At 40.3% G+C, this 12,521-nt stretch overlaps 1 protein-coding gene across 1 annotated transcript in view; it reads left to right on the plus strand.

Annotated features, from left to right (window-relative positions):
- Nucleotides 1-10,515, plus strand: part of LOC6542591 — a 37,538-nt gene extending 27,023 nt beyond the window's left edge. The window contains exons 3-8 of the mRNA XM_026979347.1: nt 3,572-3,780; nt 5,129-5,264; nt 6,663-6,796; nt 8,474-8,596; nt 8,661-8,856; nt 9,304-10,515. Coding sequence (XP_026835148.1) covers nt 3,572-3,780; nt 5,129-5,264; nt 6,663-6,796; nt 8,474-8,596; nt 8,661-8,856; nt 9,304-9,737 — 1,232 coding nt within the window. The 3' untranslated portion in view covers nt 9,738-10,515. The remainder of the gene's footprint in view (nt 1-3,571; nt 3,781-5,128; nt 5,265-6,662; nt 6,797-8,473; nt 8,597-8,660; nt 8,857-9,303) is intronic.
- The last annotated feature ends 2,006 nt before the right edge of the window (nt 10,516-12,521 follow it).

Consider the following 12,521-nt stretch of genomic DNA (forward strand, 5'->3'; position numbering starts at 1 on the left):
CACAGACACAGATACAGACTGAGTCCTGGATGTTGGCGTTGAATGGCTCCAGCGATCCGGGAGAAGGGAGAAGGCGACTTGGTCAGAATTGGTGGTTCTGCGATTGCAAGGACTACAGCTCATGTGCCTGTGACTGACGGAGTGGGTCTGTATATGTGTTTGTGTTTGTGTTTGTGCAGGACAAACAACAACAGCAGGAGCATTCATTTTCGCTAAACCAGAAGAAGTGACATAAAAATGCATTAAGCTGAAATTGTCAACAATTTTTCAAGCCACCCCCAAAGGACCAAGGAGCATCAGCATCCCCGACGCGTTGGCGTCAAGTCCGCCTGAATAAACCTCCCTCTGTTTTCGAAACGGGAGGCTGATAACCCCAGATGGCAGTCAAATCTGACTGAATAATGACTGCACAATGTCGAGATACTAATAGTGAGGGATGGGTCCAGAAAGGGGCGATTGCAAGCTGGGATTCGTATTGGGTTTCAGCGAAATAGGATTTTACATAATGTCAGCACAAATTATGATGTATTTGGCGCCAGTTATACCCATGATGTTTCCGAGGTTGAGGGGCTAAGTGCTGAACATTGAACAACCCCAAGTTTCCTGCTAATAGAAAATTAAAATGCCAGTTTGCAGTTTTGGCCCATCTGTTGCATGGGAGTAAGTGTTACTCAAAAGCCAAGCTCCATAAACTTGTACTTTGAAAACTTTGCTTCACTTGGCCAAGATACTCATACTTAGTTACTTGCCGGTTCCTTCGTGTAAACTGTGTGGTCAGTCAGGCAAATTCTGCTCTCGGACTGGGAGTTCATGTGGAAGAGAAATTATGGGCTAGATGGGGTCATAGTCCTGGCCAAACTTTTAGCTTACTTCTGCATAGTTTTGCTCTTTTCAATTAGCTGGCCGTAAGTTTCCGAAATATGCTTTGGCAGTAAGTGTCATAATTTCAACAGCAGAGAGTTAAGAAAGGATATTCTAAGGTCGAAATTGAATTCATTCCGAACAGCACTCAAGTTAACTTTCCAAACTAAAGTCACCAGGTAAAGAAACCAATAAAATATAAATTGGTATTTTTAATATTTTTATGGGATCTAATATACAAGCAATTTGAAAAGCTCTAGTCTATTATTGTTCGTTTCATTCGGGTTAACTTAGAGCCAAAATATAAAATTTATAATTTACAAGTTAACTATATACAGGTATATTCGTGCAGGCATTGTAATAAAAACTCGATTAATTCTCAAATTGTGTTAGAGGCGCACTTAAGTTCAACTAGGGCACATGTTCTTGGAAAAGAGTTGCAAAAGGGAGGTGCACAAAAGCCACGTACACCATCCAATTCGATTATATGATGTCGCTTAATCCAACTAAAATCCTTGGGCTGCAACAAATGTAACCAACCCGCAGAGCAATCTGTTAGCCGAAGCGACACTTGGAGCACTCCCATTTCCCATTTCCAGATCCACATGGTGTAAATCAGAGCGCTGCTGGACATTTGCTTGACACTCGAGTCTGGTCGGCACTTCTTAATATATGCCATGCATGTTGCATAAACAAGATTTAAACAAAAGGCAGCGGCAGAAGCAAATATTTGCCGCCGCGTGTCGCCAACAATGAGGTTGGATGCTCTCCAAGGACTTAGAGCAGAGTGTGGGCAGGATATCCACGGTGGCTAGGGGGATGGCCGGGATGCCCTGCTGAATCTGCCTTCTCACTGCCACACTGCGATGGTGAGTACGGTCTCGTTTTTACTTTGTGTGCCTCTCACGTCGTGCTCGTTATTCATATTTATTGCACACGTTGTGGGGACGTAGTTCCACCTCCAACGGAGGAGTCCTGCGGGACCTCCCGCATCCCCGCATCCCCCATTCCCCGCTGCCTCGGCCAGCCGACAAATGGACGGGTTGCATGTGCATTGTCCTTGCGAGCGGGTGGTGGCCAAGGGCTTGGGGGCCTAATAGGCGTACTCCTCGTGTCTAGCTGTAAAAACTTTGCAATTACAGTTATTTGATGGGATTCAGAAGGCACCTCCCACGGCCGTGCTGGCTTGTTTGGACATTCATTTGTTGCCGGATTGTTGCAACCTTGTCTATTTAGTGTGGCATGAAATGGAAGCCACAGCAGGCACAAGGCGCCAAATGACAGAGAAACTACAAAAGAGACTCTAGCCTAATGAAAGGGAATTGAGTTGCAGTCGAGGGAAATCGCTTTATAATGGTAACTCGACTTGAACATAGGTAGAGTGGCTCCCGAGAGCCGTGTAATTGGATAAAAATTACAGTTTTCATATCTGAAGTGGTCTTTGGCTCATGACAGGTTTTACAGGGCTCGCGGGAAAATTGGTTACAGATTTCATGAACAGAAATTCCGAAGCCGTTTATATCATAAATACACGTTACACCTTCACATAATCAAATTTTATTCATTTTACAGTGCATATATAATTTTAAAGATCCATAAGACACTTTTGGGCCAATAAACATTTTAAACATTAAACATTAAGCATGCTTAGCACTTAACATATAATTCCCGGTAAGGGTTTATCCCAGATATAAAAAATCAAATACCTTGACTCCGAGTTTATGAATGTGTGATGGCCTCTCAGCAGCGTTACATTTTTTACGACATGGACATAAAATCCATTTTAATTTCATCTCACATAATCAGCCAACAATTTATTCATATTTTATTGGTGAAAAACAATAAATGCGAGCAGTTGGAGTGGGAGTGGGTTGAATACACATCGACTGTTTTTGCCTGTGCCTGTTATAAGCTGATTTATAATGCCAAGCTGGGACCAAAAATAAAAAAAATCGTGAAACAGGAAATCAGACATACGTAGAAATGTCAGACATATCCTGAAAATATATTTTTATAAATACATATGGGCGAGCATATGGGTATGTGAGTGTTCAGTCAGTTAGAGATTTGTGGCATAAAACCATGCTGAAAGCCATGTCAATACGTGATCAGACTGGATATTAAAAATTCTAAATTCAATAGCGGATGGTCGATATCTAGTTGCTCTTTCAACGAAAAATAAAATAAAAACATAAACGTAACATACAAGTTGAACAGGCAACAGGAGTATGAATATGTTACATTTAAATCAGTTAAACTAGTTTATTTCTGGATTTCTACATGTTCGAGATTTTATAGTTATTATAAACGCCGCTTAGAATTCCAAATATCAGCTCAAGCGAAAGGGTAAAAGCTTGGCCTAAAATGTCCTGGGAATTGTCGAGTCAATAAAATCCGCTTGGGATTTATTTAATATAAATTCCAAATAATAAAACACAAAATGTGCGTAATAAATTATGCACAACGGTCCGGCCAAAACGAAGAAATGTTGTTAAAAAAAAGTTAAATGATAATAAAATAAAAGCAAACAGTGAATTAAAAATGCGAATCGCGATGATTTTTTATCGCCTGCGGATGATTTCTATTAGACACGACCCGCGGGACTTGTTTGTTTAGTCCCTTTTCGCGGAAAGCATGGCAGCTTTAAATAATTAAATATTATTTGTTGGTAGGTTCCTTTTTCATTAGGCGTGTTATTGTTCCATTTCAGAGATGACCACGGCTTTACGGGATGTCCGGGTTCGAGTTCCCCACGCGGTGAGGCGCAGTGAGAAGGCCACACTGAAATGCTTCTACGACATCGAGGATGACAGTCTGTACTCTGTGAAATGGTATAAGGGCAGACGGGAGTTCTATCGGTACACTCCAAAGGAAAAGCCGCCCATGAAGGTCTTTCACTTCCCAGGAGTCAAAGTGAGGGTGAGTTGAAAACGGTTTTTGTTTGTCATTTTACCATAATGCAATTGCCACGTTTTTTTTTTTTAATCTGCTGATCATAAAAGCAATTAATATAATTATGTTGTGTTATGTAATATTTAATTAATTAATGTCTTAGCACTTTTACGATTGAAATCACATCAGCAAATCACACCTCTTTTGTTAGGTATTCAAATAAATCTGGCAAGGGAAACTGTATTATGGCCGTCGATTTTTATTTTAGTTTTCCCATGCCATTCGCAAAGCCAATAAAAGAGCGGATGAAACAGGAGCAAAAATCGAAGCCAAATAAATTAAACAAAACTAAACGGGTTGCGGCTTAAACAATGTAAAACATTTGCATTTCCAGGGCATTCAAATCGAACGAAACGCTACAGTTAACGAGGAAGGCACACACATGTGAAATTTCAATGCGCAATCAAATCAAAACACGGTTTTTAACTTCCGCTTCATGGCAGTTAGAAGCCGGAAAAACAGAGGCCCCGTGTGCTGAACTTTTGCATTCGCTATTCCCTTTCGGGTCTTGATCTATGCTTTTTAGTTTTGGAAATGCTCCGGGCATTGCCGGGAATATTTTTCAATAAATATTGGCATTTTTAAATTGGTTTCAAAATTATTCAGGCGTATAAAGAAACACGTTGGCATTTTATTTATTTGCTTACCGCTTTTGTGTGTTTGTCGTATTTTTCATTCCAATTTCTGTATCTCACTCATGTGACAAAAATACGAGCAAAGTTCATTTCTTTATTTTGGGAGTTCCTCTTTATTGAAACTAGCGAAAATAGTGGCAGAATGCAGTCGGTTGCCAATAGAAAAAAGGAAAGTATACGAAAAAGTGAAATGCACAATTTACAGTCGAGAATTTATAAAAACATTGAAATCCTGTTCAAATGCCTGACAGAGAATATATTTTAAAAGTGTGCATACTTCTAAGGCAATAATTCTGTGTGTTTCAAGCAAGACTTCTGGTATCCAGTGAATGCTAAAATATATTTTCGACATTGAGTAAATAAATAAATGATGATAAATTAAAGGATTACAAATTCCTAGAAGGTAGGACGATAAATATTTTACTACCAGCATCAAAAAACGGCCGCATATTTTAAACTATTATTACAAGCCCCTCTATTAAATATGAGTAAAACGAATATAAATGGAAGCCGGAAGTAATCCAACGAGATACGTTTGCTGAAATTTTTCATCTGGCCAACAAGAACGATATGTATAAATAAATATGGGTAGAGGTTCGCTCTGGACAGTTAAAAAAATATATACGTTTTACATCCCTCCTCCACTCATGGTACCTGTATTTTTGTTAACTTTTTTGCAGCGCGTGTCCTCGAACGAGAGCCAAGTGGTGCTCGATGCGGTAACAATGGCTACATCCGGTAAATACAGTTGCGAAGTATCGGCGGATGCGCCCTCATTTCATACATTAATAGCGGCGGCAGAATTGGAAGTTATTGGTAAGTGAAAAATGCATTCACATAAAAATAAGTTGAGAAACATTTCCGCTTATATGGTCGAAGGGGGTATCCGAATCAGATGAAATTCGTTAAAGAAGTTGCTGCGACTCAATAAGGAGCTTTAAGTTAGCTTGGGCTCGGCATTAAGCTTGGGCACATATCAAACTAATTTCGGTCTTCGGAAATGTGAATGCTCAACTAAATTAATTTTCATTTTCATTTCGAGTGTTTCTCAACTCGAAGAAAAAGTCAGAAAAGTCAAGCTTTCCCCAGGCGGAGTCAAAGACAGAGACAAACTTGCCAACTTGACCAACTGTCGTATTCAATTGGCCGGACCAAAGACCAAGAAGAAGACCTTCCGGAAAGACTCAAAATACTTGTGTGTGGGGATTGTGGACAGAAAACTTAAAAATAAACTCCAAGTTCGAATGTTTTGGCAGTTAAGCAGACAAAATACAAACAAATTTGAGGGCAAACGAGATAAAGATGAAGACATTTAAGCCGGCAAACAAAGTGAAAGCCTTGAGAGCAAACATTTTGGCAATGCCAATGGAGACGGTCAATAAACTGCCGAACCGACTGTGTGGGTTGTTTGGGCTAGGAAACGTTGACGTAGGTGAGCTCAAATTGGCTTGAAAAACTTTTGAAAGTGTCTATTTCATGTTTATGTGTCACATGGATGCGGCTGTGAGTCTGCAGACTTCCATTTCGGTGTTCAAGGGTAATGGACAGCTCGAGGAATTTTGTTAGGATATATCTGAGGCTGATGCACTTGGAAGAAAGTTGCCTCACTTAGTGCAAAACCTACTAAAAAGATTTTCATTTAAATTAAGAGAAAATGTAGCTTTACACAAAACAACCTAAATTTCTGTTTCATTCATACAAACTTTATTAATAAAAAAAAAATATAACTTAAAAAAAACGACAAATAGTTCAACATATGATACGCTACTATTTGAATGTATTTTGATTTTTGCGTTACGGCTCGTATCTGTTTGGAAATTTCGGGCATTGCTTTGGGTCTCATTGCAACACGAAATTAAAATTCCAACTCTGCAGACCTGGAGAGTTCGTAATTATTTCAATTATGAAATGGTCCTCGACGCACACACATACACAGTCCCACATCTGTGGGATATTGATTGGGGAACACATGCACCCACACAAGCATCCACATGTACATACATCGACATTACATTACACATACGCGCTCGGCGGCAATCCCAATTGACAGGACGACAGGTTGGGTCAGAAGTTCGGGCCGGATTCTGGTTTTCCGATTGCCGCAGAGAATCAAAAATATAGTGACAATCGATCCGGTTTACTTTTGAACTGATGCCATCTCATTTTTGCCTATTTTCCACCTCTCTGTTTACTTATTTTTTTTCGTCCTTGCAGAAACGCCCCACAATGCCCCATTCATAACGGGCATACGTCCTCGATACCGGGTCGGCGACATATTGCGAGGTAATTGCACATCGCGACACTCGCGGCCGGCGGCCAATCTCACATGGACAGTGAATAATGAAGAGGTGAGTGCCGTGCCCAGCCCCCCATTAATGTAGCCATCCCCCCACACCCCTGAAACCCCGCGTGCCAACAACCTGGATGCGCCCAAAATTATGCAAACACAATTTTCTTGTTTTCAAGCGCTGGCATCTGCCGCGAATTTATGCGCCTGCTTTTCGGTGCACGGGAGTGGGGCTAAAGGTCCCCCTGTAATTACCAGAAAAACACACGCATTCGCGGATATCAACTCAATGGTTTTCCGCCCCTGACTGGTCCTGCCCCTTTTTTGGTCAAATATTAGGCGCACTTTTTTGCTCAGCCCAACCATATCCATATCCCGAAAACAGGGCATATGGAAATGGACCGGGCAATCGGAACCATTGAGAGGCAGTGGAAAGCCCTCTTAAGTTGGGAACAACTTTCAGTGTTTTGCATATTCCAATCTTTTTTGCATATTACAATTAGTTTTGCCCCTTGTTGGAATTTAAAATTACCAGTAAGACTGCAATGAATTATAGGGAAAAGTGCAACAAAAGTCTTTGATACGGTTGGAAATTTCAAATTCTTAATTGAAGTATAATAAAATTCAAATGCTTCACTTTAAATTGCTCAATACGGACACATTTATTTTATATCACTTGCATGGAGAAAAGGTTTTATATTCATCTTCTATAAGAGAAGAAAAAAATTCAATAATTGTAAAGATAGCAGTGCAACATTGAAGTTACTATTTTCATATTAGTCTACAAATGTGTTTAATGCCTTTATCCAGCGAAGCAAGGATATGTTCCGAGAACGAAACATACAGAAAATAGAATAATAAAGCTAAATAATTAGCTTACATATGCTGATCAAGCGGAAAAGCGCGCGGAAGAGAAAGAAGAGGCCGCAGAGCGGGACAGCGACAGATTCAGCATCACTCAACGGCAAACAATGCTTATTGATGCTGCATAATACAAGCCACAGCGGAAACGGGGAAACGGGGAAATGGGTAACAGGCGGTTGAGAAAACAAGGCTAACACGTACACTGACGCACACATGCACACATGCATGCAGCACACACACTCACCCACTCGGCGAATACATGTGCACGTTAAGGCCCACACCTACACAGACCACAATGGGGCGATGGTTGAATGGAAAAGCGATTGCCACCAAACCGGTAGGTGAATTGAGTTGAGTTGGCCACGCTCGGTTGATTGGATCTGCGAAGGCCAGGCTTTCACTACACTCCATGCCACTCCACGCCGTCCCCGCTCGTTGGCCACAAAATGCGCTTAAACAATAAGCCAACAAAGACATACCGCCAAAACCAGGCAACAAACCATCTAAACAAACGCGAAACAGTGCAACTAGCCGAAGTTTGACGCACAAAAAGAAAAATCTCCAATTGCTCTTGGCGATTTTAAAGAGTACCCAGATGGCAATTACCAGCTAGAAAGTCAATCGAATTCCCTGTTTTAAAAGGCTGAACACTTCAAAGATAATTGCTTTCAAATGCCAAAACCTGGACAAGTAACAGTGATTGCCATTTGCATTTAACCTTTCATTTGTGAATGGCCTTCTAAAGCAGAGCCCAGTTCCCCAGAAATTTAAAACCTAGTATTGTTACTGTTTTTTGATTTTTTTTAACCAAACAGCCAAACGTTGAAAACTTGTAAATAGCATATATTCCTAACATTTAACCCATGTTCTCCAGGTAAATCCGGCCCTAGTGCGACACCATAAAATACTTCGTGATGCTCGTAACGATATGGAAACTGCTGTTGTGGGTATCCACTTTGTAGTCACCGATCAGCACTTTGATAATGGAAAGCTTAAGGTTTGTTGTTAATTTATATTTTAAATTTAATTTATTGCTAACAAATATAAACGGCATCCCACAGCTCCGCTGCAGTGCCCAATTGCACGATGTCTATTGGAAAACCACCGAAAAGATTGTGCTCGAAACAGATCTTTTTCCAAAACACGGAAACGGGCCCAATGGCAATCATGTAAACAACGACGATTTCTATGATCAATATGCTCTGCACGAGGATCATTTGCACAATAAAAAGAACAGCTACCTGACGCAGCTACAGGGTGAGTTGGACAGCCTAATATTTTACTATTTAAACAACACACCTACAGCACACGAACACTTTCGCAAGTGATTAGAAAGATCCAATAATTACAGACGAACTTTAGTAACTTTCAACTTGTTTCTTTCCAAAGCTAAATGCTCCACAAACTTCCAGATACCTTTATTCCATGCACTTGGATAGATTAAATTCAAAATAAATAATATTTTCTCAGCACAGGGTTAACTTTCAATACTTTAAAATTCTTTAAAAGAATCTTATTTTGACTTTTAAACTGTTTTTTTTTCCATTTAAAATTTTATTAATCGATATAACAGTGAGGTACAAAAGTTCGTCTGTAGTAAAATGGAGGAAATTTCCGAAAACATCCAGTACATGGCCTGCATTTCTGTCTGCATTTCTCTCTATTCCTCGCTAGAATTCTTTTTCTATCATTTTGTACCCTCAGGCGAAGAAGACGACGGAACCGAGGGCGGATTAGGGGATGGAGGAGCCGCTTGGCGAGGCGCCGGTTCGTCCAGTTCCCGCCTGAGTCCGAGCTCAAGTCAATCCTGTTGGATGGTCGGTGGATCGCTAATGGCGGTGCTCAGTTGGACGCTGGCCAGGCAATTAGTGTCGCCGGTGCAGGCGGTGATGACAAAGACCGGCGGTGCAACGTGCAACATGAGCGGAAGGTGCACAAGCCGGCGGACAAGACCCCATGGAATGCGGGTCAGCGCAACAAAGCAAAAGCAAAAGCAATGGCAAAGGCAAAGGCAAATGCAGCAGGAGCATCGCAAGTGCTGCCTGCGGGTGTCGAAAAGCAGCTGGAAAGGACGTGGATATGTGTGCGGATGTGGATTCGGCAGGATCAACAGCAGATGTATCAGGCAATTAACATGATTCAATTGTCACACAACTCCAGTGCCACAAGCCAGGGGTCGAAATTAAAGCGAAGTCCAGCGAAAGCTATAGTTAGAGGATATTGGGGGAGAGTTCAGCCCAAGGCCAAGACCCAGAAGCAACTGCAGGATGTATCTAAAGTAATTACACTAACAAGACACCAGACACTCGTTTCAGCTAGCTCAAAGTAACTTCAAATGCATTTAAGGGAAGAATACAAAACATACAAGACAATGTAAGCCAGATACGCGATATACAAGCAAAACGCCAGTTCGTTATAAATTCAACGATATCTATTTGTTTGACTTTCCTAAGATGAAGATGGCCTGGAGGTTTACGCTTTTGACAGCTTTCAAAAATACGATTTCTTGTACTTCTCATAATGTTAATTTTATTCCAAAACCTCTACAGAGATAATTTCACAAAGCAAATGAAGAATGTTGTGCTAAGCTTTTAAATTTAGGTTCTCTATACATTTATATTTATATATGAAAGTCAAGATTATTTATAAAACGTATAAATGATATTTATATATATGTATATGTTCTATATAAAACGAAATTATAACATATGCGCCTAAATGTATTTGCCCCAAAAAGAAAACAAAACATGAGGCAAGAGTAAGCAATTAGGTCGTAAGTCTAAATATTGCCTATATATGTAAAAGTATATATGTATTGTAATTGTATATATTATATAAAAAAAGCGAAACACAAAGATCGAGACATGTATGATATAAGAATTTACGGTAGATAATCAAAATAAAAACGAAACCGAGAAAAAACGGGTATTTCATTTGATGGGAATTAATCAAGGCTAATTGCAACTAGGTTTTCTTCTTTCAGATAATTAACTTACACATCTCATTCAAATAATTAGTAATTAAAAAAACAAATTATTTCCTTCGTAATTAGATTTCTTTGTAAACCGTCATATAATCCATTTTCCGCACAATAACATAATAAATTGCTTCACATTTGTCAGTTTCTCAAGAAACAAAAAAACCAAGAAACGAGAATGTAGCCCCTGGCTTTGATGCTCCCGGGGCATTCTCTTATAATAAATGACCAGTAATAAATGCGAGCTGGAATTGGGGACTCGAAAGGACATCTCGCAACGGCCATTAGCCTCTGCTGTTGTCCTTGTTGCTGCCAAACAATTAGCATAACTAAAACGCTCAATTAAGCGCCTAAAATGCTCCTGCAGAAGGACCTCTGATCCTTTGTCCAAAGCTCTGTCTCCTTCGGGCTAATGCAATTTTCACCTGGCTCCTTTTATTACACACTTCTTCGCTTTCCCTTTTATTTTTGCTGGCCCTCCTTTGCATTGTGAGTTTTCCTTGGTTTCCCTCCCCATTGTCTGTCGCCGCGTAATGTTTATTTTTAATTATATTTTTTTGCCCATTGCTGTTTTTGCCCGGCGCCTCCATTTGGTGGTTTCATTTTTGTGCATGTGCTCTTTGGTTTTTGCCAGCAGTCGGTGGGTGTAATAAACGTTAATGGCGGTTGACCACAAAGAGAAATGGTCGCACTTCATTCTTGGTTTATCGGGCCGAAGACAATTCTCTGTCTTACAGGCATTAAATTTAAGTGGCCCCGTCTTAATTGGAATATTGTTATCAGCTGTTTAGGGGCTTAATTATGGCAGAATCCCTATCACGAAATCAGCTGGAGTTGAATAATATTCAGGCAAAGTACGAAAATCGTTTACCATTTCGAGCGGAACTTCTGGCCAGAAGTTGCCAACAAAAATCGGCTAAAAGCATTTAACAGCCAAAGTCAAGCCCGACAAGAAGTGCACGAAGACGAAAGCCATGGAACTTTCCATTCTATTTGGGATAGTTCTTTTTTATCCTTTGTTGGCTGCAGCTGAAGAAAGTTTTGTTCGCCTGCCCCAAACAAGAAAAGAAAGTACAATAAAAAAAAAGGAATTTAATAAAGTTGACGTCTTAGAGGGAAAGTAAAGCGGCTTTTAAAAATGTTGCAGGCACAACTCGGCTTTGGCTTTTCACTTAGCCAGCAACACGAACAACAGCCAGATACATTTAAGTAGATGTAGCTACATATTCATAATGCTGATTTCCGCCCCGCACCTCGCCGTTGTCCTGGAGATTGAAAATTTATTCAAAAGTCTGCCGAGTTTTGTCAAGTCTGTCACGAAGGCGGGGCCCGAGTCCTGCAAGTGGCTCCGCCCCAGGATAATAACTTTAACTTGGGAAGTAGCCTGGCAAGCCGCTTTCCTTTGTTAGTTCCCCGCTTTACCAAGCCCCTGAACTGAAATTTACATTCGGGGATACGTTTAAGTAGGAGAAAGTAAAGCTGCCTGTTGTCGTAATTGTGCAGAAACTCAAGATGTTTGCCATGAATATTATGTGTGATTAGAAACACTTGAGAGGTCGTCAACTGCAAACCGGCTGCAGAGGCTGCTGCATTTTAGATAAGCACTTCACTAATTTTGCATTACATTCCTATGAGTTTTATTTTTTGAGGCAGAAATTAGCCATGTCATTTTTATAGCTTTCCATCTGAAGTCTGTAATGTAGTTTTTCATATGCATCGACTTCTATCTACTACTACTTGAGCAAGAATCGGCGTTTTTAAAGGTATCAAGTACGTTGTATACCATTTTGAATAGCCATTTGATAGCTGCCTAAAACCACTTGGACTGCTAAAAAATTAAATACAAATTGTATTTATACCCGTTACTCGTAGAGTACAAAAGTATACTAGATTGGTTGAAAAGTATGTAACAGGGACAGGGAAGCGTTTCCGCCCATATAAAGTG

Source organism: Drosophila erecta, unplaced genomic scaffold (assembly GCF_003286155.1).
Source record: "Drosophila erecta strain 14021-0224.00,06,07 unplaced genomic scaffold, DereRS2 tig00000055-arrow-pilon, whole genome shotgun sequence".
Classification (NCBI taxonomy): Eukaryota; Metazoa; Arthropoda; class Insecta; order Diptera; family Drosophilidae; genus Drosophila; species Drosophila erecta.